Source organism: Hippocampus guttulatus, chromosome 22 (assembly GCF_054856545.1).
Source record: "Hippocampus guttulatus isolate MCC_2025c chromosome 22, RoL_Hgut_1.0, whole genome shotgun sequence".
In the NCBI taxonomy this organism is placed as follows: domain Eukaryota; kingdom Metazoa; phylum Chordata; class Actinopteri; order Syngnathiformes; family Syngnathidae; genus Hippocampus; species Hippocampus guttulatus.
In genome coordinates this window covers 1,280,109-1,303,008 of record NC_141282.1, presented here as the reverse complement: position 1 = coordinate 1,303,008, position 22,900 = coordinate 1,280,109, and the positions used below count along the sequence as shown (strand labels likewise).

The following is a 22,900-nucleotide window of genomic DNA, read 5'->3' as shown; positions in this document are numbered from 1 at the left end:
TCACTCGGGCTCAAACTTAAATGTCAACATATCTACGAGCCAACCATGAACATTTGCAGTGACTTGCCACATCAGCCCTGATGTTTGCCGATTAGAGTCACCCCTGAATAATCAGTTGCCGTGATTCCTGCAGGAGCATGAAAGGTGCAGCTCTCCTTGATGCCTTTGCCTGAGCAGCAGAAGAAAAGCCTTTTTGTGTTGAAATTTAGGCACTCCTGACAGCGCGCCGTGTCTGCTACTTTCATTTTCACGGTCGCCGGACCCTTTCAATTAGTCTTTGCTCTCCTCATCTCTCCTATTATACTTCACTCTGCAGTAATTTTGGGATTTCCAAGCAGTCTTTTTGTCAGAACATGTTGAACGCTGATGGTGCATTCAAGTGGACGCAGAGATTTCAACAGCAATTTCCTCTCACGATGATCATTCAATGAATTTGCTTTGCGTGCGTGCTAGGGCATTGGTAAGCCTGTTCTGTTCTGTAGTTTGGATTTGACATCCAATGTGTCGACATCCATCAGATCAAAACCCAACCGACTTTGTATTTAACCCCTTCATGCACCCTGTAACCTGATAACATTTTAACCTGTCCACTGTAGTAGCCGTTGTCCCTGAAAGGGTTAAGAGACAGAAAATACTGTCAGGTCCACTCAAAGTTGTCAAAGTCTATTCGTTCCAGAATGGGCCACGAGTATTATATGGTCGACTAGAGCAGGCTCACATGCCTACGTGGCAGAGGGCGACTGTCCTATTAAAGGGAATAAAGAATAAACATTAGCTTAGCATTGTCCAAGGCACGCAACTCAAAAAGGAGCATGTTGTAGCTACCTATTGATACCTACGATGTTTACCTGCGCAAGTTCTAATCACGTATTACTGCTCACATTTTAGGAGTAGTTTACATTATTCTGTATGTGATGTGCATTAAATCGCAGTAAATGTGAAGGCAATTTTCAGCAGAGAGGTCTAAATTAAGGCTTGACATTTCTCCCCCCAGGGTTTAATTTTAATGAGCCACCCGTTGCTTGCAAGGAATAGCCGGACCTCAGTTAAAAAGCTTCCTGTCAAAACCATGGAATTACAGGAGAATGGTTATGAACATATTGTTTCCGCCTGCCAGGTACATGCTGGGCCTTTCAGTGCTACCCGCCGTTCTCCAGTTTGTGGGCTTCCTCTTCCTGCCCGAGAGCCCTCGCTGGCTGATCCAGCGCGGACAAACCCAGAAGGCCCGACGCGTTCTCAGCCAGATACGAGGAAATCAGAACATCGACGAGGAGTATGACAGCATCAAGAACAGCATCGAGGAGGAGGAGAAGGACGGTGGAGGAGGTGAGCATGAGAGTGGGGGTCGCAAGTATAATTCTGTTGTGTTTTTTCAAATATAGTGGAAGTGTGGTACACACGGGCTTCCTTTAGTGTCACGAGAGAATCACTACCTGAGTACAATTTAGTTGTATTTAACTTTCTTGTACTGCCCCATTGTCATGTGGTGTTCCACAGGGCGCAATTCTGGGGCCTCTGCTGTTCTCACTGTGTCTGCTCCCATTGGGTTTCATCTTAAGGAAACATGTTTTTTCCTTCCGCTGCTATGCAGATGACTGTCAGATCTATGTCCCACTGAGAAAAAAAAGACGCCTTCTCATGAAAGCCACTTTTATCCTGCCTGGAGGAAACCAAGACGTGGATGGCACAAAATGTCTTGAATTTCAATAAGAAAAATAAGACAGAAGTGACTGTGTTTTGTCCCAGTAGCCCTTCTACATTCCATCCTGTAGACTTGGGCCTGGCTCCTTATCTTAAGTCAACAGTCTCATACTTGGGTCTTAAACTGGACAGTGATTTTAAATTGGGCTGGCAAATTGGTGCCTTTGTTAAGTCCAGCTTCTTTCATCTTAGGCAGCTGGCTAAAGTAAAACCTCTCCTTACTCATGAGCACTTTGAAACAGTAATTCATGCCTTCGTCACATCCCAGCTGGATTACTGCAATGCACTTTGCTTCGGAGTCACCAATCCTCCATGAAGCGTCTCCAGTTGGTCCAGAATGCTGCTGCTCGCCTTTTGTCTGGTACTCATAAGAGGGCGCACATAACTCTACTCTGGCATCCTTTCATTGGCTCCCTATACATTTTAGAGTTCTTTTTAAAATCATATTATTTGTTTTCTAATCTTTAAATGGCCTCGCTCCACCTTACATCCATCCCTACACAGCTGGCTCAGGTCTACAGACCAGACACAATTCGAAATACCAAGAACTAAGTGGAGGTTAAGAGGGGCTCGAGCCTTTTCCATTGCTGTTCACTCTCTTTGGAATGACCTCCCACTGAACATTTGGGAAGCCCCCCTCGCTGCCCATCTTTAAAACTCGTCTCAAAACTCATTTGTATTATTTGGCTTTTGACCCAGCATGACTTAGTTTTACTGTTTTTGTGCTTTCTACTGTCTTTGTTATTCATTTATTGTTTATTGTTGTATAAATGATATTTTCTCCATGTACAGCACTTTGTATACAGTGGTGGTCGTTTTAAAGTGCTTTATAAATACAGTTGAGTTAAGTTTTAACCCTTTCAGGGACAGTGGTTAATACAGTGGACGGCTCATCATGTTATCAGGTTACACGGTGAATGAAAGGGCTAATTTTGGTCATGATTGTGGTACTTATAGAGCTAAGTATTTTTTCGGTAGTACTTTGTGTACAAGATTGTGACACGTTCATGATAAAACAGTTCCACTTGAGGTCTGTGTGCCTCCAAAGTGAAAATGTTCTACGGTACGTATGCATACAACACATGTTCCTGCCAAGTGTTTTCTTCTGTTCCCTCTCACTGACAGCCGACTCTGCCTAGGAAAATTATTCACATGTCTCAGGAAAGGCAATAAAGCCGGCTTACAAACACTAAACGTGTACAATATTTTAGTTTCCGTATGAAGGGGGTTGTGAGACACATCCAGAGAAAATAAACAACATAAAAGGCACCACATTTCACACCCTTTTGTGGTTGTTGCTAGCTACTTGGCTTTTGTGATTATCAGGGCGAGTGGGACTTTGTTGACATCTGATTTTTCGGCTTATCGGAAATGTGGGTCTGATGAGTCCCAGAGTGAAGTTACGACAGTGGAATCTAAGTCATTGAGTGTTTTTGCTTCTTGCATTCATTCAACAATATCTCATATGATTGTGGGCCGACTGCCTTGACAATAATGAAGAGTGATCAGTAATCCGGCAGTATTTTTTTACTTAACATACACAGACACACATGCAGACACACACAGACATATATATATCGCCCCTGGTGCTGTGACCAGTCACCGAAGAGAGGCGAGGGAATCACTTTCATTCCATATCTTATCAACCTTGACAACTGAGAACACCATGTGTCTGCCAGGAGTGCCATCCAAACATCCTCTTGGGGCCGCGTGGCCTGCAGTGAAGAGGAACCTTCATTACACACACACACACACACACGCATGCTCGTGTGAAAACACACACACAGTGGCAGGCTCATTGTGTACTCAGCTGGTTCTTTTTTTTTTCCATTTCGGCATCTCCTGCAGTTTCCATCAGTATTATCAAGTGGAGTCCTACCGGTTAACTGTGTCGGAACGATTCCTGTTTAAATAGGATATTGATGGTTGGCGAGTTGTTTGTTTGTGATACATTTAGCCCTGCCTGTGATTTGCATTATTGTAATGAAAAAAAAAAGACTGGGAAGGACTTAGCGTGCCTTTGTATTGTTTTTGTTTAGTGTGTGCTTGCGGCTGTCCGCCAAATACCGTGGCGTCATTAAAGCAAAGCAATTACACTGCAAAGTACATTGATTCCAGCGTCAAACTATTTTGGGACTCTAATTTGCTGCTTTAATTTCCTGCTTCTTTTTTTTTTTAATACTTCCCTCAATGTGCTTTGGGGCCCTTTAAAATACTTCTTGACATAACTAAAGTCTATAATGCCCTGAATCTGAATTGTGCGATCTTAACACTTGCGTACTAGCTCTTAGCGTATTGAAACACGAACGCTGCTAGCGCCGCACCATTGTTTAAAACATCTTGACTAGGAAGAGAACATTTCACATCACAAAAGCCCGCAATTAACCTTTGACCCTGAGACACTCAGCCTAAACTTCTCCAATGTGATTGGCCACCTACTAAAAGTAAAGTGCGTGCAAGCATGTTTTCGCCATGCCCCACCACATGCCCGTTACCATGGCAACAACACTTTCCCCTGCATCCCTTTTCTCTTCCCTCTCACCTCAAACGATTAAAGTGCATATCACCTTTTGATCCACTCCCTCCAACACACACACACACGCACGCGCACACACACACACATACATAAATTTAAAGATTTTGATGGAGGTGCAAAAGCCACTTGGGTCAACAATCTGATAATGATGGAATTATCATCACAGGAATGGCAGACCTGCCAATAGTTATTCAGACAGGACGTGAATCTTGAATCCAAAGCGGATGTGATGTGTATTTAGGTGACATTTAGGATTTTTTATTTTGCTTTCCAAAGGATGCAATGAGGGAAGAAAAATAAAGGTCTGAGTGGCCACTTGATTTTCTTTAGCAAAGTGGGTGGATTGTCATTGAGAATGACTGAAAGGTTTGTGGAGGAGGCTGGGGGAGCCTTCTCAGTAGTCATTATGTTGTCATTCTTCGTGTGAAACTTGATCGTTCACTGTAACTCATTGATTTCTGAGGCAGGGCCTGTTTGTTGCAATCGGAACGCCGTGTTGACTCACATGTACTCCCAAGAAAATAGACTGTATGTCTTAAAAAAAAAAAAAAAAAAGGGCATGTCTGGACATTGACCGATGGGAACACTGTGTCCTTTTATTTGTTGTGTAGTTCGGCGATAAAGGTTACATGAATGTGTCAGGAAAGCCTTTGACGGAAAAATGTGGGTTTTTGTGGTGGATGGAGAGGTAAAAGTGGAACCAAATGCAAGAAAGCAGGCGTAATCAAAAAAATATATATATATACAAAAACTAGCTTGAAGCTGAAGCTGATTGGCTGACACAAGGAACGGGCTGATGAGACCAGGAAATGAAAACCGAAAGACAAGATGGGACAAAAGAAACCAAGACAGAACATGAAAATCAAGTCAATCAAAACACATTTGCGAGTAACAGTGGTTGTCATTTCCTGTAATAAAAGTTTAAAACAAAAATATACTGTATGTTCCCGAAATGCTTTTGTCGATTAGATTGGGCTATGGCCTGACTTAATGAAGTTCTTCTTTCACTTCAACATAGTTGCTTGGCACCAGGATGCCACAAATGGCGTCAAAGCAATGATTTGAGTAGCTGCGTATTTTTGATTTCCTCCTGTAATGCTAAGATACCACAACATGCCGCCAAAGCCCTGTGGCTAATCGGAAAGTCGTAATTGGCATTAAGGAACTGTGGTTCAAGTGATGCATCCCAACTGGTCTAAGATCTTTGTTTGCCAGGGAGTTTAGCCTGGGTTGTTAGTGGAAGTTACAAGTGAGTCCTTTTTTGTAAGATTCTGTAGACTTTTTATTTGATGTGTAACATCATTGGAAATTATGTTAAACTGTTTAGAGATCATAGTTTGTGTTATATTGATGGCTTCAACTTGGAATATTGTAGCTGGTATCGAGAAGTGTGTTTGACAAATGTTTCGTGATTCTGAATGCCCCGTTTCATACACACTACCACATGGTTATACAATAACTGAGTTTTCCCTCTGTCCGCTGCAGCTTCTATTTCTCTCGGTGACGATTAATAATTCAGGCTGTTTGAGCATTTTTATGAAACTCCACCGTAGGGGGCCTGAGCCTGTTTAAATCCATACAAGAAGTCATAATGAGACCATGGTTGCCTCTTCACTTCGGGGATAACAAAATAGACGGACGCAAACTGACTTGATTTATTTTAAATAGAACTTGAACGGGGCGGCCCGGTAGTCCAGTGGTTAGCACGTCGACTTCACAGTGCAGAGGTACCGGGTTCAATTCCAGCTCCGGCCTCCCTGTGTGGAGTTTACATGTTCTCCCCGGGCCTGCGTGGGTTTTCTCCGGGTACTCCGGTTTCCTCCCACATTCCAAAAACATGCATGGCAGGCCGATTGAACACTCTGAAATTGTCCCTAGGTGTGAGTGTGGGCGTGGATGGTTGTTCGTCTCTGTGTGCCCTGCGATTGGCTGGCAACCGATTCAGGGTGTCCCCCGCCCACTGCCCGAAGACAGCTGGGATAGGCTCCGGCACCCCCCGCGACCCTAGTGAGGATCAAGCGGTTCGGAACATGGATGGATGGATAGAACTTGAACGCAACCAGTCGATCCGATTTGCGAAGACGACTCACGTTTGCACAACAGTGGTTAGGACGCAGGGTAGAGCAGCGGTCCTCAACCTTTTTTGCCCCATGGACTGGTTTAATGTGAGACAATATTTTCGTAACATAATAATAAACACGAATCATGACACAAGGAATGTCCGATCTGGCCGCAACACTCTCTGGTCACTATGGTAACGTTTAAACGTGCCTTCAAAATAAGATACAGTGCAAATACACAGTGCATGAAAAATACGACTCACCATCGCCGCATGTTATGCAGAGTGGGCTTGGTACATGGGAATTTCCCGTTGAGATAAATCCGGAGCTAAAGTAGGACTCCGGATACTGTCTTATTAAATGTAGCCTTCTTTTTCTTGGAAGTCGTAGGCTCCTCTTCTGTCTCCTGGCTGGGCTTTTTCCCCTTCCCAAAGGAACTTTCCAAAGACGTTTGGGGTTTTTTTTTTTACTCATTTTGCTAGCTCTCGGGTTTCATTTTCGTGGTAACCTATCACGTGACCGAAAAGCGCCGCGTCAAGAGTGACATACTGTATACGGATTTAACAGAGAATGCGGTAGTTTTTCAAAATAAATAACATTTCAGATTCCAAAATAAATAAAACGGAAGTAATGCAAGTTAATTAGTCTTTCTGTGCGGTCCGGCACCAAATAACGCTCTGCACCCCGGGGGTTGGGGACCACTGGGGTAGAGGATGAGAAAACAAAGGGTCTCAACTGGGAAATTAGAGGAGACTGCATAACTCAGATAGCTGAGGAAGAGGACGAGGACAGAATCATCTCCATCTTCACTCGAGTAATTGGCCTCTATGTGCAGGCACGCTGATCCAAATTTGAATGCTCCAGATGAATCTTTTGTGCAGCGCTACCCAGCATCAATTGCCTATTCATTATCGTTGAAAAACAGCATTGATCTTTTACATATTAGCAAGCACTTCTGGCTGCTCAGCGTTCATTATTGTATTGTCGTACAAAATCGATGCGCTCACGACTTGTTGAGTAGCGTGTGATTGTTTTAGCAGAGTTGAAAAAAAAAAAAAGGCCAATTGCGTGAAAAGTAGCTCCAAGATTCACCCCCACCCCTGCGCAAATCGCCAACAATCTGTGTGCATTCAATTCTAGCAGGTGCACGTCTGTGTTCACACCTGCCTGCAAGCAGTGACGCAGGATCTCCTCCTCAAGCCCTCCGGAGACAAGCAAAGAGAAAAGTGCAAAATCGTCAGTTAAGATCGCTACTCCCTGTGTCCTTACCGGCTTCGTCTAGTATTTCTGTAAGAATAAATATCAAGGAGAGGGACATGACAGTGTGACTTCTCTTCATCCTCCAGAGAGGCAAAGACAATGGAAGGAATGACGCATGACTAAGGCATCGATCCAGATCTCATTCAAGCCACCACGAAGGTCATCCTGGGGATTTCAAATTTAAAAAAAATGAAAATTAAGATCCTTCCACCAGCCAGCAACGCTCTTTGAAAAGGTGATGTTGCCCAATCATGTTGCTTTTAACCCTTTCAGGGACAGCGGTTACACCAGTGGACAGCTTCCCATGTTATGAGGTGCCAGGGGGCATGAAAGGGTTAAAATAGGTCCTCGCACAGGCTGCCTCGCGATTTCACATCAGGCTTTAGAGATTTTTTTTTAGCTAGGGATGATCTTTCTCGCAGTCTTATTTACAAATACCGTTGATGCAACAAGACCGTAATAAAAAAAAAAAAAACCTTGCTTTTCATCAAAACATATTTTCAGGAGTGACTCACTGATTACGGAACTGGAAAAATAATTCAGCATTTTGTTATGTTTCAAGTTTTAAGGTTCTCAATATACTCCCACAAGAATTTGCAATGCGAGTCAGGCGCTCAATCATGTTTTAAATTTCTCTGTTGTACAGCAAAATGGTGTCGCGCAACAAAGATCGCAGATGCTGGAAACTATATTTTACTACAAAAAACCCAATTAACATGCATTAGTTATGGACAAAAGTCTATTCCATTCTTCTAGGTGGGTCACTTTCATTCTATTTGATATAATGCAGAATTGAGACTGCCATAAGCGACCCAAAATTCATGAATAAAACTGACAGTCACAAATTACCTCACGTGCTTCGTCGGTCAATCGTGAAAAATTGGTCAAAGGTGTAAGTGGGTTGAGTTTAGGGTTAGGCTCATGGATTTTGTTTTCTGCTGTACTTGACAATTCACCATTAAGTTAAGGGTTAGGCTGAATGGTCATTCTATGTGTGGCGTGCCTCAGGAGTCATGCACAAGTACTCCACAAATATTATTTCTGCAACCGCTCAAAAGTGACTATCCTTTTCCTCGTTACGTTGTTCATCGGGGACATGATCGCTTTTTCCAGCCTGAAAATCTCAGTCAGTCAGCCAGCCTAGAAAGTCAAGACTTGACTCTTCCCTGCTCTGTTCTCAAAGCAGCTCATGAATAATTGAACAAGCCAGATCTGTCATGATTCCTCCCTATTGGGCTGTCGGGGTGACATTCATGGATGGAGGAATATTGAGCCAGCTCGCTTTACACGCCTTCTAATGGGAAGATTTATGGATGCCATGAATGTGAAATTGTAATTGCGGACTGGAATAATGAATTTTTACCCACACCCATGATTTTTTAAAAAGTAGCATTGCGTAGTGGATGGTCACTGTACATGGCAAGCCTCATACAGTACCCCAACTATTTACAATTGCAAACATTTTTTAACCAATTAAATAGCAGGAATTACTTCCTAGTTTCTATTCATCTTGAGTCTTGACCCCTCCGCTCTTGAATATGGCCAAGTATGAGGGGAGGTGATCCTGCTCTGAGACAATCATTGGAGGAGATTGGAAGGAATAATTGAAGAGAGCGACAGGTTGTCTGCTAAGGCTTCCTCCTTTGATTTCTGGCAGATGCTCAGGTTCCTCCTGTGCCGTGATTGCACATCGGTATGCGTCAGCTACCAACGTACCACACTCGAACATTCTAAATATGAAAATCAGCCATCCCTCATGCTCTTGGGAACCTGCCGTCTTTCAGCTTTAGGCTACATTAGCATGCAGCAAATGGAAGCATCCGACAAGACCTATTATTCTCAACAGGTTCTTTAATTGGTTTGGGTTGAGGGGTGTTTCCTGAAAGCTGGAAGGCAATGACCAAGGATAATTGGAGGAGGGTGGGGAGCTTTGGGGGGGGCGTTGTGGTGAATGTACAGTTTTAGATTAATTTCACTTTGGTCATGTGTTCTCTCTGCAGGCCATGAGAAGGCCAAAAGTAATTTATTTTACTATGCGTGTGATAATTTTTTAACTATGAGTAGGGGGGGCTTAAATCCAAATTATATTTTGCCATTGATTTTTAAATACACAGCGGTACCTCTACTTACGAACATCTTTTCATACGAAATTTTCAAGTTACGAAACGCCTCAACAGGAAAATATTGCCTCGTTACGAAATAAATTTCAAGATACGAAAGGCAAAAATACAGTATAGGCTGCAAGTCGCAGCTCCGAGTTTCCTGAACGCAACATACTTATAGCTGCTTTGCCATTGGCATTAGCATTTTCCTGGCATCCCATTGGCTAAGAGGGACATCTACTGTATGTGTCTGTGTGTGTAGATAGATAAATTGATAGATCTGTGTCTATGCCACGTCCTCGTCAATCGTCCCTTGGGCCATGAGGCATTCTGATAGTTTTACGTAAATGTGAATCACCCAGAAAAAGTCTTCACCAGTCCGGCGATTGCTCACGATGCTGATGTTTGCCTTGGACATTTTGGAAGGATTGTTAAAAGCCGACAAAAGCAAACATCCTTGGATCAGTTATTTACAAAACACCAGACAATTAAAAGTAAAATGACCATTTTTATTCTTTACCCGATTCATTGTTTTGTTTTTTTTTTACATTATGCACAACTCTCGTTTATTGTGCAATAATCTAATCTGTAACGTGTATTTGTTACATATTTTGATGCTTTAGAAAACATTTATGTCTGAATTTGGGGTTGGCTTGGAACAGGTTAGGGCATTTACATGGAAAACGTGTCTCTACTTTTATTTACGGTAGGTTAAAATTTTGTAGTTTCAGAAATTTCTTCCAGCACCAATTACTTTCGTAAGTAGAGGTACCACTGTATATGTTCGATATTTTTTGGGGGTTGATTTACTGGAATATGCTCGGTGTCGACATGCTATTAGCATAAATCCTACTGTATGTGGCTCTATTTCCTGCATATGATAATTCGATGCTAACAACTCACTCCTGTATCGCAGATCAATCATATCATCTAAATTTGGGGGGGACGTAATTTATTAATTTTCTCAAAATATCTTGTAGATTCACTTTATCGTGCTTGGTAAACATGCTGTTAGCATAAATTCAATGAAGCCACGTTCCCTGCGTTTGCTGATTTCTATGCTTCAAAACTCACTCCTGTCACTCTCAGTTCTGTTATTCAAGTGAGAAAGTCGAGTCAGGTTATTGGCAGTTACTAAGTTGTGATAGAAACCGTGGTAAGCAATGTAAAGCTAGCTTGGCCGTTTAACTGCAATGTGCTCAGTGTCAACATGCTATTAGCATGAATGCTACTGTATGTAACTATATTTCCTGTATTTGATAATTCGATGCTAAAAACTCACTCCCGTATCTCAGGTCAATACTGTCATCTAAATTTTGGGTGGACATTATTTATTTTCTGACAATATCTTGCACATTCACTTCAACGTGCTTGGTGTCAACATGCTGTTAGCATAAATTCAATGTAGCCACGTTTCCTGTGTTTGCTGATTTCTATGCTTCAAACTCACCCCTGTCACTCTCAGTCCTGTTATTCAAATGAGAAAGTCGAGTCAAGTTATTGGCAGTTACGAAGTTATGATAGAAACCGCGGTAAGCAAAATCAAGCTAGCTTGGCTGTTTCCACAGCCCCCGTCATGTGCACTGTTGTGGAAATTACAAGCCGACCTGTCTCGTAATTTGAGGTATCGGAGGGAAGATGCATCAAAGCATTATTGTAAAAAATGCAAGTTAGAGAGCGTTTCGACATCAGGCAATTATTTCACCGCTGTGAGACTAAATCACGACGCATGTGGCTTTGCTGGGTCGCGCCCCCGCCTTCCACCACCGCCATCCAGTCGCTTTCAATATCTCATCAGATTGAATTACAGCAGGGTGGTGCTCCAGTGAGGAAATGAAGCCACATGTGTGTCTCTCTCTTTGTGCATCAACTTCAGTCTATGCGCATTTCTAATGTCTTTCTCATGCTCGTTTACATCATTGTTAGGGGTTGAAAAAAAAGCAGCATGGGTGTTTGATCAATAAAGGGAGTAAATGAAGCTCTCCTTCATGAGATGGCCCTCTCTGGATAGTTGAACCTAGGCGCATAAATCTTGATTTCCCCCGCGGCTAATCCGATAACGGTCGGGCTTCGCTGGAAATCAAGCGATCATACTCCACCAGGTTACCGCCAAAGGAAATGGCCCGGCCCCCATGAAAGCATCGCTTCCTCTTTTTCAGCCGTCTGCCGGGCAGAGCGCTTCTTCAAATTGTGGTGCGGCATTAATAAAAAAAAATTAATAAATTTTCACACACCAAAAAAAAATACAATAACAGGCTCATGGGAAATATTTACACCATTTTCTGATTATATTTCTACGACCATTGGGCAATCACACTGATTTATGAATTTAATGTGCCAGTCTATGTTAGGAAAAAAAAAATTCAAGGCATTTATTAGATTTGTGGTGAAATTACCAGCTGGAGCGAACATCAATTGTAGAGAAACTTTAAAAACATCACAGCAGTGATGGTAAGGAATTTTGTCGTTTGCTCCTGGGAAAATTTGTTTGAAATGAATGATAGTCTTTATTTTATTTGTCATAAATGGTTTATGAAAAAAAAAAACAATCCAAGCAGTTTAGAAATAATAAAGATTATGAACATACTAACTGAACAAATTAATTTGACGTATGCCCTAAAATAAGCTTTTCCATAGGGGAAGTAAAAGTAAACAAATAAAGTGTTGGCAAAAGTATAACTAGGGCAAACTAAATGGCAGCCACGAAGGTGCCTCTCATAAATACATCTCTGATGTTCTAGTGGGCTTTTTCTGACATTTTTTTCCCCCCAGCAGATAAGGTTTTGTGCTAATGCTAACTGGTATTTGGAACTGTTCATAATTCACTTCCCCTTTATTCAGGGCTCAGTTGCAGCAAGATTGGTTATGTTGAGTTGAGAGGACAGTTAAACACAGTGGGAGGAACCAAACTGACAATTCGTGGACGAACTGAATGGCGATTAGAACCCACAAACGTAGACACACAAACAAAATACGTAATTAAAAATATTTATCTATGAACAACGGTGCACCGACAAAGTAGAAACAAAAATCGCTGGTCACGCCGAGCCAGGAAAAAACAAAAAAAGCGCTTGTAAAGGCAAGATAATAGTCAATCCGAGAATATAAACGAAATGACAAGAGTCCAATTTCAGCGAAACAAAACAAGCGCGAGCTCAAAAGACAAAATAATATCAATACTTATAAGCGAGAAACTCGAGCGCAAAAACAAAAATGACGAGATTGAGAGGTCTCCAAAACAACACTTGAGCATGAGCAGCAAACAAGGTCATTAATTTAAATCCAACAGAGACTTGGCGATTAGGAAGTCCTTAAATTCAAGGCTAACTGGATGAACACATTGGCAGCAGGTGTGCACGCTGGAGGAAAAGCCCTCCTCTGCCACCTGCTGGAGGCACACAAGAACAGGATCATGACAAAAATCACTATGCGCGTACACTTTTAAGTGTGAGTTAACAGATGCTAAATCAGGGGTGGGCAAACTTTTTGGCTCGGGGGCCGCATTGACTTTTAAAATTTGACAGAAGGGCCAGGTAAGCACGAGCTATGGTACATTAAAAAAAACTGCATTTGTTGACAGTCCATATCAAACATCAACAGAACAAAAGCATGAAAGTACGGTATTAATATACTTTTTTTAAATGACAAAAGTGTTGTTGATGACCTATTTTAGCCTGTGCATCGCTGCAGATGGGTTGTGATCAGACCAGTAGAAGTAGAGCGATACAGAGGTACTAGGTGGTCGAAAAGATTGCCCCGCCCCCCCATGTTCTGCAACTTCAAGTCAATGCGCCACCTGGCGGTGAAATGCCTGTCATGACAAGTCCAATTGAAATTAATGCAATCATTCACATCGAACCTTAATTGTGGACCAACCTTCGGCGGGCCGGATTAAAAAGACCAACGGGCCGGATTCGGCCCGCGGGCCGTAGCTTGCCCACCACTGTGCTAAATCAATCTGCACGCGTGAAAGCGAGCGTTTTATACGAGGCCATAGGGTTCATCCGAGAAAAGTGCTTCTCATTTCTCCCGCCGTCTGAATGCCTATTAAGCTGCTTTCAGCATTTCTCAACCAAAAGCAATCAAAGACGATGATTCCCAAAGACACAGATAAGTGTGTAAATGTCATTGAGTGAGTCCGGGGCTTTTCTTTTCCAAAGGAGTCTGCTCCCAAGAGGCTCCTCCTACACGCAGCTGCTCTCTTTTTGACACCATTGCCGTGCGGATATATGGCTTCACATGCGCAGCCCTCATGAGTCCGTATTGGGTTCGTGCAACTTTATTCTCCACACCTCGCCTTCGTCTATCCGCCATGCTTGTCCAATTGCTTTCTCATCCTATAAAGACTCAGGGGGGGGGGGGGGGGGGGTCCCAGAGGAAACTGCTTGTCGGCATGCTGGCTGGAGATCAAGCTGAGAGGCGGCAAGGCCAATGCAGGCTTTGGATAAAAGTGCAGCCGGACAAAAAAAAGACGAAAAGCGGCTCGGGTGGAGAGCAATCAGTGCCGCGGACAGCTCAGTGAGCCAAACGTACGATCTTTTGTGTATTATCATCTTTGAACAGTGCTCACCAATTATTCACTGGGCTCAATGTACTGGGAATTGCTTTAATTGGGATTTTTGGTTTATTTCTTGTCGTGCTGCAGCAGCTTTAGAATTACAGACCATATCTATATATCTGAATATCATATTGCTGGAGCCTGTCCCAGCTGACTTAGGTGAAAGGCGATTCGCCCCCTTGAACTGGTGGCCGGTTAGTCACAGGGCACATACAGAGACGAATAACCATACACACCCACGTTCATTGAGAACCGATCCTACGCTGCCCTACACGCATTTTAGGCGAGTGTGCCATGACAGCCTCAGTGGCAAATATCAAATAATATTCTACTGAACTATAGAATGAAACCAAAGGTCAAAAAAACGTTTTTTTTGTTTCAAACGTAAATTTGGCAAGCGGTACAGAGACAAAGGCAAGGAGACTGTTGACATTTGTCAACAAGTCCTTTCGCCAATCAGGACACAAAACACATAGCACATTAAAAAATAAAAAATAAAAAAACCCTTTCCTTTCAACAAAAAAAAAAAAGAAAACACCAAAGATGTGAAAGGTGAACCATGTTAGAGCAAGGATCCCCCCCCCCTCCCTCTCTCTGTCCCCCACTCACTCCCCCCCAGGGACAATTTAGAGGGCTCCATTCATGAGTTGGGGATGTAAGAGAAAACCAGAGTACAAACCCACTCCCAGAAAACCCACGCAGGCACGGGGAGAATACACAAACTCCACACAGGGAGGGCGGCGCCGGAATCGAGTGCTGCACCTCTGCACTGTGAAGCGGATGTCCTAACCATTCAACCACCGTGCGGAGATATAGCTATATCTATAATTTTTTTTTTTTTTTGGGAGGGGGGTGCATCTCTCCAATAAAAGATGATTCAATACATGGGGAGTGTTTATGATTCAAGGACGGTTGATTTTATAGTGGAACAATTTGGTTCGATTCGATGCACTCGCATCATTGTTTTTCATTACACCCCTATTCACTCGTGTAAACCATCTACCATGGTAATTTAAGGATTTGAAAAAAAATGGACAATAAGTCCCACTTTGTTTCCTTTTCGCTGAATTGAATTTGTGTTGTTTTGACGTCTCCAGATGGCCCGGTGATCTGGCGCATTCTGACCTACCCCCCAACGCGGCGAGCACTTCTGGTGGGCTGCGGCCTCCAGATGTTCCAACAGCTCTCCGGAATCAACACAGTCATGTGAGTTTCAAAAGAGTTTCTCCTTTCCCGTTTTGTTCTTGTTATCTTTCCGTCTGTGCCTGTCTCGCCGCCCCTTCGAGATGAACTATATTACCAAGGTCTGTAAACAATCTGGGGATGTGTGCTGTTGCCTGGCAACCGCCGGAGGAAAGGCAATAGGTTAAGTGTGTGCGTGCTCATCCTATATTATTATTAAAAAAAATACATTTCGACACGTGTAGTTCACATTGTGGAATGTTGTCGACACAAGTGCGTATGTGTGTGTGTATGTGGCTAAAATGAGAACTGGCGAAACTGAATGTGACAGACAGGCTAGCCGAGGAAAATTTAGGCTGCTGTTAAGAGAAGTGAAACATTGAAAGTCTGTCAATTGTCTGCGCACCTCTTTGAAGATACATTTATCTTCATCTTGACTCTCATTGTGACCAGCAGAACTCCGGGCTTAAGCTCCGCCTCTTTTCGCAGCAGGCGTTCTAAAGTGTCACCGCTGTCTGCGTCAAAAGAAATAAACTGAATTTTAGTCGTATTTATATTTTTGGGGGCCTGACCGATGAGTCAGATGATATGAACTCTTAAAAACAGCAACAAAAAAACCCCCCACAAAAAAAAACATCACAATGGAAGACAGAGATAATGACATTCAAACGTCCCTTTCCCAAAACTGACAAAAAATCTGAAGGGGGAAAATAAAAAATAAAAAAAGGGCAGATTTTTACTGATTTTATTCTCTGTTGTAAAGGTAAACAAAATAGTAAAGCACAAAGTATTGTTAAGCCGTCAAATGTTCTGCTCATTTTTCAATGTGTATGTAAAATAATTGCGATTAGTGATTCACAAATTCATTCTCATATTTAATCATATTTTTCATCATAAATGTAAAGCCAGTTTTTAAATAAGCATGTTTCGCCGATCCCTGTAGGCTACTAAAGTAATGTACAAACCCCTATTAAAAAAAAAAGGATGTGACTAAATATATCCTGTATGATAGATCATTTTATCACAGCTAAGCGATCACACACGATAACTCATTTCCTTCTATTGAATTTTATTAGTAATGTACCATTTAATTATTCACCAATTTCTGTCCAGCCATATATGAGCACATATGGAAGACCATGAATCAGTTGCTGTGAAGGGCATCTTGTATTTGTGAACATTCTGGACTCGGAGTAGTCACGCGTGTGATTATAAAAGACAAAAAAAAAAAAAAATTCTGAAAGAACACCTCTGGGTTTCATTATCGGATCTCAGCTTTGGCGCACTCTGTTCAGGGCTTGTATTTTTTTCCCTTTAATTGGCTGGGTCAGGTGCACCAAATTCAAGGGGAGGTGTCAGGAGAGGTCGTGTGAACTCAGTGCTCAGTGGTCGGTTATTATCAAGCTTCCCAACTGAGGTCTTCACTTTCTTCCCTGCAGACGGATATACCCTTACTCTGCCACGTATCACCGCCATGGGGTGCACTTCAAATATTTTGACACTGTCGCCCTGCAAGATAAACTATTGAGTGCAGAGGCTCGAAGGGGAAACAAAATCGATTAAGTGTGCCATCATGTGAATTTTGTGGAAAATTCACAGAAGAGATTTTTAGGGGGATGGACATTTTTGTTTCATCTGATGTGGAATTCTGTGAGTGAAAAAACAATTGTGTTCCCCCGCTGTCATCGTTCACACCACCAAAAAGTTTTTGTTGAATTTGCTCAATTTTATTTCGTCAAGTGGAAATAAAATAAGCTTGTATTGGCTCCTTAAAAATGTATCTTGATCCAGGTGATTTTATTTCGTGTAACCATTTGCCAAAATAAAATTGACAAAATTTGACACAAAGAAAACTTTCAAACCCAGAAGAGATTTTGGGGGGAAGGGGATAAAGGGCTTTTTTTTAAAAATATGACAATATGTGGAAGAATTGTGTTCCCCTGCTGTCATCTTTCACACCAATGCTAAGTCGCTTCCAACACACCACCAAAAGGTTTTTGTTGAATTTGCTCAATTTTATTTTGTCAAGTGGAAATAAAATAATTTTGTATTGGCTCCTTATAAATATATCTAGATTTATATGATTTTATTTCATAGACCCATTTTTTAAAATAAAATTAACAAAATTTAACCCCCCAAAAAACCTTTCAAACCCAGATGAGATTTTTTTAGGGGGGATGGTGGGGGGGATAAAGGGCTTTTTGTTATCTGACAAGATGTGGAATACTCATGTTCCCCTGCTGTCATCTTTCATGCCTGTGCCAAGTCGCTTCCAACATGCCACCAAATAGTTTTTGTAGAATGTGCTCAATTTTATTTTTGTCAAGTGGAAATAAAATCGTGTATAGGCACATTAAAAATGTATCTTGATCCAGATGGTTTTATTTCATGTAACCATTTATTGAAATAAAATTTACTAAATTCAACAAAAACAAGAAAAAAATGTAATTACTTTTTTTCAGTGTATGTGGCAGAACATCTGAAAGTTTTTGTTGCGTTTTGAACTCACATTTTTTTCGATTTTGGGAGAGGGTATTTCACCACATTCTTTTTAATGTTCATTTGCAAGAAGCCTAATCACGCCAAAACTCCTCCTCCTCTTCATTCTGAAGCCAAATATAGACAGTTTTAATGAGGAATGTTCTTATCATCGCTCTAATCACACACACACACTCCACGCTCTCATTTGCTTAATACACAGCGGGCAGATGTCCTTAATGAAGCAGCACGTTTCAGATTCGATGTGCTCAAACGTGCAGAACACAAATGCAAATATTCGGTGAAGATGAATAAGCCTGGATGTACAACACCCAGAACTTTTTTTTTTTAATTAGAAATATATTTATGTTGAGAGGGAAGAAATTTAATCTGTGCTGTATGTTACACATACAGTGCATTTGGCAATAAAGTTTATCCAATCAACCAAAAATCAAGGCCACACTTTACCGATATGAAAAATACTTTTGTTAGGACATTGGTTTATTTTTAATACATTTTTGAAAAAATATATATATGTTTTTCTCTCATCAGGACTCAGTTTTGATAGATACTCAAAGACTCAGGTGCAAAAAAAGGGTTGGTTTATTATTACCTTTTTTTTCTCACTTTTTTGGGCCGGCTGGAACGGATTAATGGCTTTCCAAAGCATTTCAAAGGGGAAAATTGATTTGCTATACAAGTAAATCCAGTTTTGAGCTTTGTCACAGAACAAATTAAACTCACATTTGAGACCACTGCAATATTTCATTGGTTTAGCTAAAATTCCTCCTAAATGTTTTTTGTTCACAAAATCCGCCACCCCGGCAAAAAAACAAAAAACATTTTGATGGTTTTGACTCAATTTAATGACGTTTCCCAGCCTTGTTAGTTATACAGTACCACAAGCAACCTTTTTGGACCATTTATCAGAATTTGGACCAAAAATAAAACAAGCACAGCTAATTGGTCCCTGTCAACCGCCGAGGGAAATATCAGTCACGCACTTTCCATATAGTTTGTAAATGAAATCACTTGCAGTTATATGGAGTTTTAATGGCAATTTTCATGTTGCCGGCTCCCGATCAGGGCCAGGAAATTGCATTGTTAGGACCCTCACGTACAGTTCTCTACCCAGAGGTTAGATATGTATTTACACATATGAATATATATGCGGTTGCATGCTGATATTTCACAGCATTGTGCATACACTTGGGGGAAAAAAATAGGTCACTTCGCGAGATAAGATTCAATATGCCCTCATAAGCACACAATTGAGAAAAAAAACAAAAGGTTCTCACTCACCAGTCTGTCGCTCTCATCTGTCTCCTTCTTGCCTCCTGGGGCCTGTTTTGGTTTATTTGGCATTAACGTGCAGGAGTATATATCCGTGCTTCCAGACTTTGTTTTTCCCAATTTTTCCTCCTGCTCTGCTTCTCTGTGTGGCTGGCAGGTACTACAGCGCCACCATCCTGCAGATGTCGGGCGTGCGGGATGATCGGCTGGCCATCTGGCTGGCGGGACTCACCACCCTCACCAACTTCCTGTTCACTCTGCTGGGAGTGTGGCTGGTGGAGAGAGTGGGCCGGCGGAGGCTCACCCTGGGCAGCATCGCGGGTAAGACGGAAACAAAATGGCCACATTTTAGTCGGTGTTTTCACGTGACAACACTGAAAGTAGTCAGTGTACAACTTGTCGTCTCAAAACAACTCAACACACAACCATTCAACCAGCGGCAACAAAAGTGAGTGCACCCCTGAGTGAAACGTACACCTTTCACCCCCCCCCAACCCCCGCCCCCAACCCAGGCACGTTTCTCGGCTTGTGTTTGCTGGCAGTGGGCTTCCTGCTGTCGGCTCAGCACAGTCCTGCTGTCACCTTCCACCCGTTAGACCCTTCCATGGCCAACACTACTTGCCTCAAGTATCGGTGAGTATACGCACAAAAAGGGACTACTGAGCCAAAATTACCGTATTTTTCCGCACTATAAGGCGCGCCTAAAAGCGTTCAATTTCCCCAAAAGCTGACAGTGCGCCCTATAATCCGATGCGCCTTGTATATGGTGTCACAGAATCTTTATATTCCCCATTGAGTTGTTTCCATGTTCGTATTCCGATGCCATCTAGTGGTGATGATTAGCAGGAAGCAATCGTAACCTAAAAGCGTTCTGACCGACACAAATTAACATGTGCATTCGCCAACATACATTCAAACAGACAACTACTTTGTGAGCTCTGCGCAGCCATTATGAAAGAAGATAATACCAAAGCATAGTTAACAATTGACTAAAAGACGGAAGAAGAAGACAAGCAAGACTTCTAAGGATATTCAGACCTTTGTGGATGTGAGCCTTTTTGTTGTATCAATTGTCTGCATGACTTTTGTCTTTTATTTATTGTTTTGGAATGCCATTTGTATTTATGCCAAGGAATCAACCCTGTATTTTTATGGACTTTGTGTCATGCTTCATGCTACATCCTGAGGGAGCAACATATGGATCAACATTCTGATTTCTTGGATGTAGCATTTTAAATATTCTGGAAAGCGCTTTGTTACAGCTGCTGCGGTTGTGAAGGTTCGATATTGTATTCCCTTTAGTGTAGCTCTATCTAGTGGATGCCTAACACAACTGCAATCGGGGCTCTATATAAATAAAGCTGTATTGTATTCTCTTTAGTGTAGCTCCATCTAGTGGATGCATAACGCAACCGCAACCAATTATGATATTTTGTGCGCTTTATAATGAAGTACGCCCTCCATATGAAAACGTTTTGAAATAGGCCATTCATTGAAGGTGCGCCCTTATAATCCAAAGGACCTTATAGTACAGTAAATACAGGTAGTTGTAAAGCGCAGACTGTCAACTTGTTCAAGCTGAATAATCGTCCCTCTCAGTATAATTCTTCCGTTTTGCTTCAAAGAGGTTCCAAGTCAAATCTCCTTTCAAGTGTGTCATTCAATGGGGGAAGAACTGGACGCCCTTGTTGCTCTCGCATGTACGGTGGTCACTGCCCGAATGCGTGGGCTCGAACCGTTTGTAGCAAAGTGAAGTCAGTGAAGCCGCAGCGGTGTTCTAAAAGCACTCATCTCTTTAATTTGTTGCCATCTTCATCTGTGGCTGTGCGCGCGCGTGCATGCGTGCGTGCGTGCCTGTGTGTGTGTGTGTGTGTGTGTGTGTATGATCGTGTTGCAGTGAGTCCATTAGGTAGTGGTGTTGGGATTGTTGTCTTGATGAAAGAGCGTTGTTGCTGCGGGGCTTCATTTTATGCCTAAGTGAGAATAAATTGCAACAAAAAGGGCATCTCATATTTTTATGAAATTGCGTGAATGTGCATGTATGTGCATGTGTGTCAAGGATTTAATGAAAACCAATGTGGAATCTGAAATTTGTTTTTCATTTCAAAGATTTGAGGGCAGGGGATCAAATCAAATCATTCCGTTTGAAAATGGGCTGTCCTTGATTTGTATCACACCCTGTGTAGCGAGATACGTATCAAATTGAAGGAGATAGATCGATAGACATGAGCCATAAACGAACCAGATGGTAATCGGATCCCACAAATGTCGACTCAGACCAACGACGGTACAAAAAAATATTTACAAAGTGCTCACAGAAAGCGCTAGCAACACAGCACCAGGAAAAGCCAAAATGGAGGGGGAACATGCTATCGGCAAGGTAATCTTTAATCCCGAAAAATACACATAACGAAATGCCAAAAGTCCAATGACACGAAACTTAAACCATCCAATACTAGCAAGAAAACCCAAATACTTACATTACAATAAACTATCGGACCAAGAGCGACAAAAATGACTGTGGCGTCTAGAAAATATCTCTTGACAAACAAAGTCTGGGACACTTGACAGTCCTTAAATAAAATGCCAGGCTTGATTGTGAAGGAGAAGCAGGTGCACCGCTTGAGAGGCACGCCCTCCACTCCAGCTGGTGCTCAAAAACAATTCTGATTAGGTGTACAAATATGTATGTGCTAATTGCCGCAGATAAGTTTCGCTTGTCAAACCTGGCTGGCTCTGTCCAGCCAATCAGAGGACGGAAAAATGCTGAAAAAAAAATTGTGACTAATACAGTGGCAAACAATTACAAAAAGGTCATATTTTTATATATAGTGCTCTCTACTTTATAAAAAAAACATCAAGACAACATTTGAGAGTTTTTGTCAATTCACTACACAGAGAAGAATGTCACAATTCCCTCTTCAGAAATACAGTATAAGCTCTTCACAGAGGATAAACATGACTGAGTCCTATTATTCTGTTATCTGCCTGCGTGTGTATGTTGTTTCATGGAACCAATATTCTTCTGATTGGGGGAAATTTTCACCGCCAATCCAGGTTATGCGAGCCCTGCATTCTGGACCCCGCCTGCGGCTTCTGCTACCGCGAGAACGGCTCGGCGCTGCTCACCTCCTCCTGCGTGCCGGTCAATAGGGCCTCCACTGAGCAGGCGGCGTGGGGCAGGTGAGTCACAGGATGAAGGTGTGTCTGGTGTGTGGAAGGGTTTTAGACGCAGCACTCTGTGGGAAGAGGGGGAGGGTTTCCTTCATGTATACGATATAAAGATACAATCAATGTGCTTGCTAGGTGTTCTAATTCCAGCCAAATGAGAGAGCACACTTACTGGGCCTACAACTACTGCCCCACCTCCTTCTCATGGCTCGTCTTACTCGGATTATTGTTCTACCTGGCTGCTTTCGCGCCAGGTAAGACACAATGAATTATATAATCGCATTAACCTCGCAGCTCTTTTTTTGCAGCTTCATCTGAATACGGCTGTCCCATAAAAATGTGGAAGTAGCAGTAAAAGGGCAGTGAATGGTTTTCAGACGCACTGTAAGATGTTTCTTCACTCAAGGAATGGGTCCCATGCCGTGGACGATCAATTCTGAGATCTACCCACTGTGGGCCAGGAGCACGGGCAATGCGTGTGCAGCCGGAGTCAACTGGACCTTCAACGTTCTGGTCTCGCTCACCTTCCTCCATTTGGCACAGTACTTCACCTACTATG

At 42.3% G+C, this 22,900-nt stretch overlaps 1 protein-coding gene and 1 long non-coding RNA gene across 2 annotated transcripts in view; one reads left to right on the top strand and one right to left on the bottom strand.

Annotated features, from left to right (window-relative positions):
* Positions 1 to 22,820, bottom strand: part of LOC147185934 (uncharacterized) — a 27,947-nt gene extending 5,127 nt beyond the window's left edge. Inside the window, exons 1-3 of the long non-coding RNA XR_015099134.1 lie at positions 22,725 to 22,820; positions 22,300 to 22,409; positions 19,180 to 19,475 (exon numbers count right to left, since the gene is read on the bottom strand). This is a non-coding gene — a long non-coding RNA (uncharacterized LOC147185934). The remainder of the gene's footprint in view (positions 1 to 19,179; positions 19,476 to 22,299; positions 22,410 to 22,724) is intronic.
* The window catches only part of LOC147185933 (proton myo-inositol cotransporter-like), a 32,478-nt gene that overhangs the window by 5,635 nt on the left and 3,943 nt on the right, over positions 1 to 22,900 (top strand). The window contains exons 3-9 of the mRNA XM_086102700.1: positions 1,118 to 1,326; positions 15,315 to 15,423; positions 19,328 to 19,491; positions 19,683 to 19,803; positions 22,228 to 22,353; positions 22,477 to 22,595; positions 22,748 to 22,900. Coding sequence (XP_085958826.1) covers positions 1,118 to 1,326; positions 15,315 to 15,423; positions 19,328 to 19,491; positions 19,683 to 19,803; positions 22,228 to 22,353; positions 22,477 to 22,595; positions 22,748 to 22,900 — 1,001 coding nt within the window. The remainder of the gene's footprint in view (positions 1 to 1,117; positions 1,327 to 15,314; positions 15,424 to 19,327; positions 19,492 to 19,682; positions 19,804 to 22,227; positions 22,354 to 22,476; positions 22,596 to 22,747) is intronic.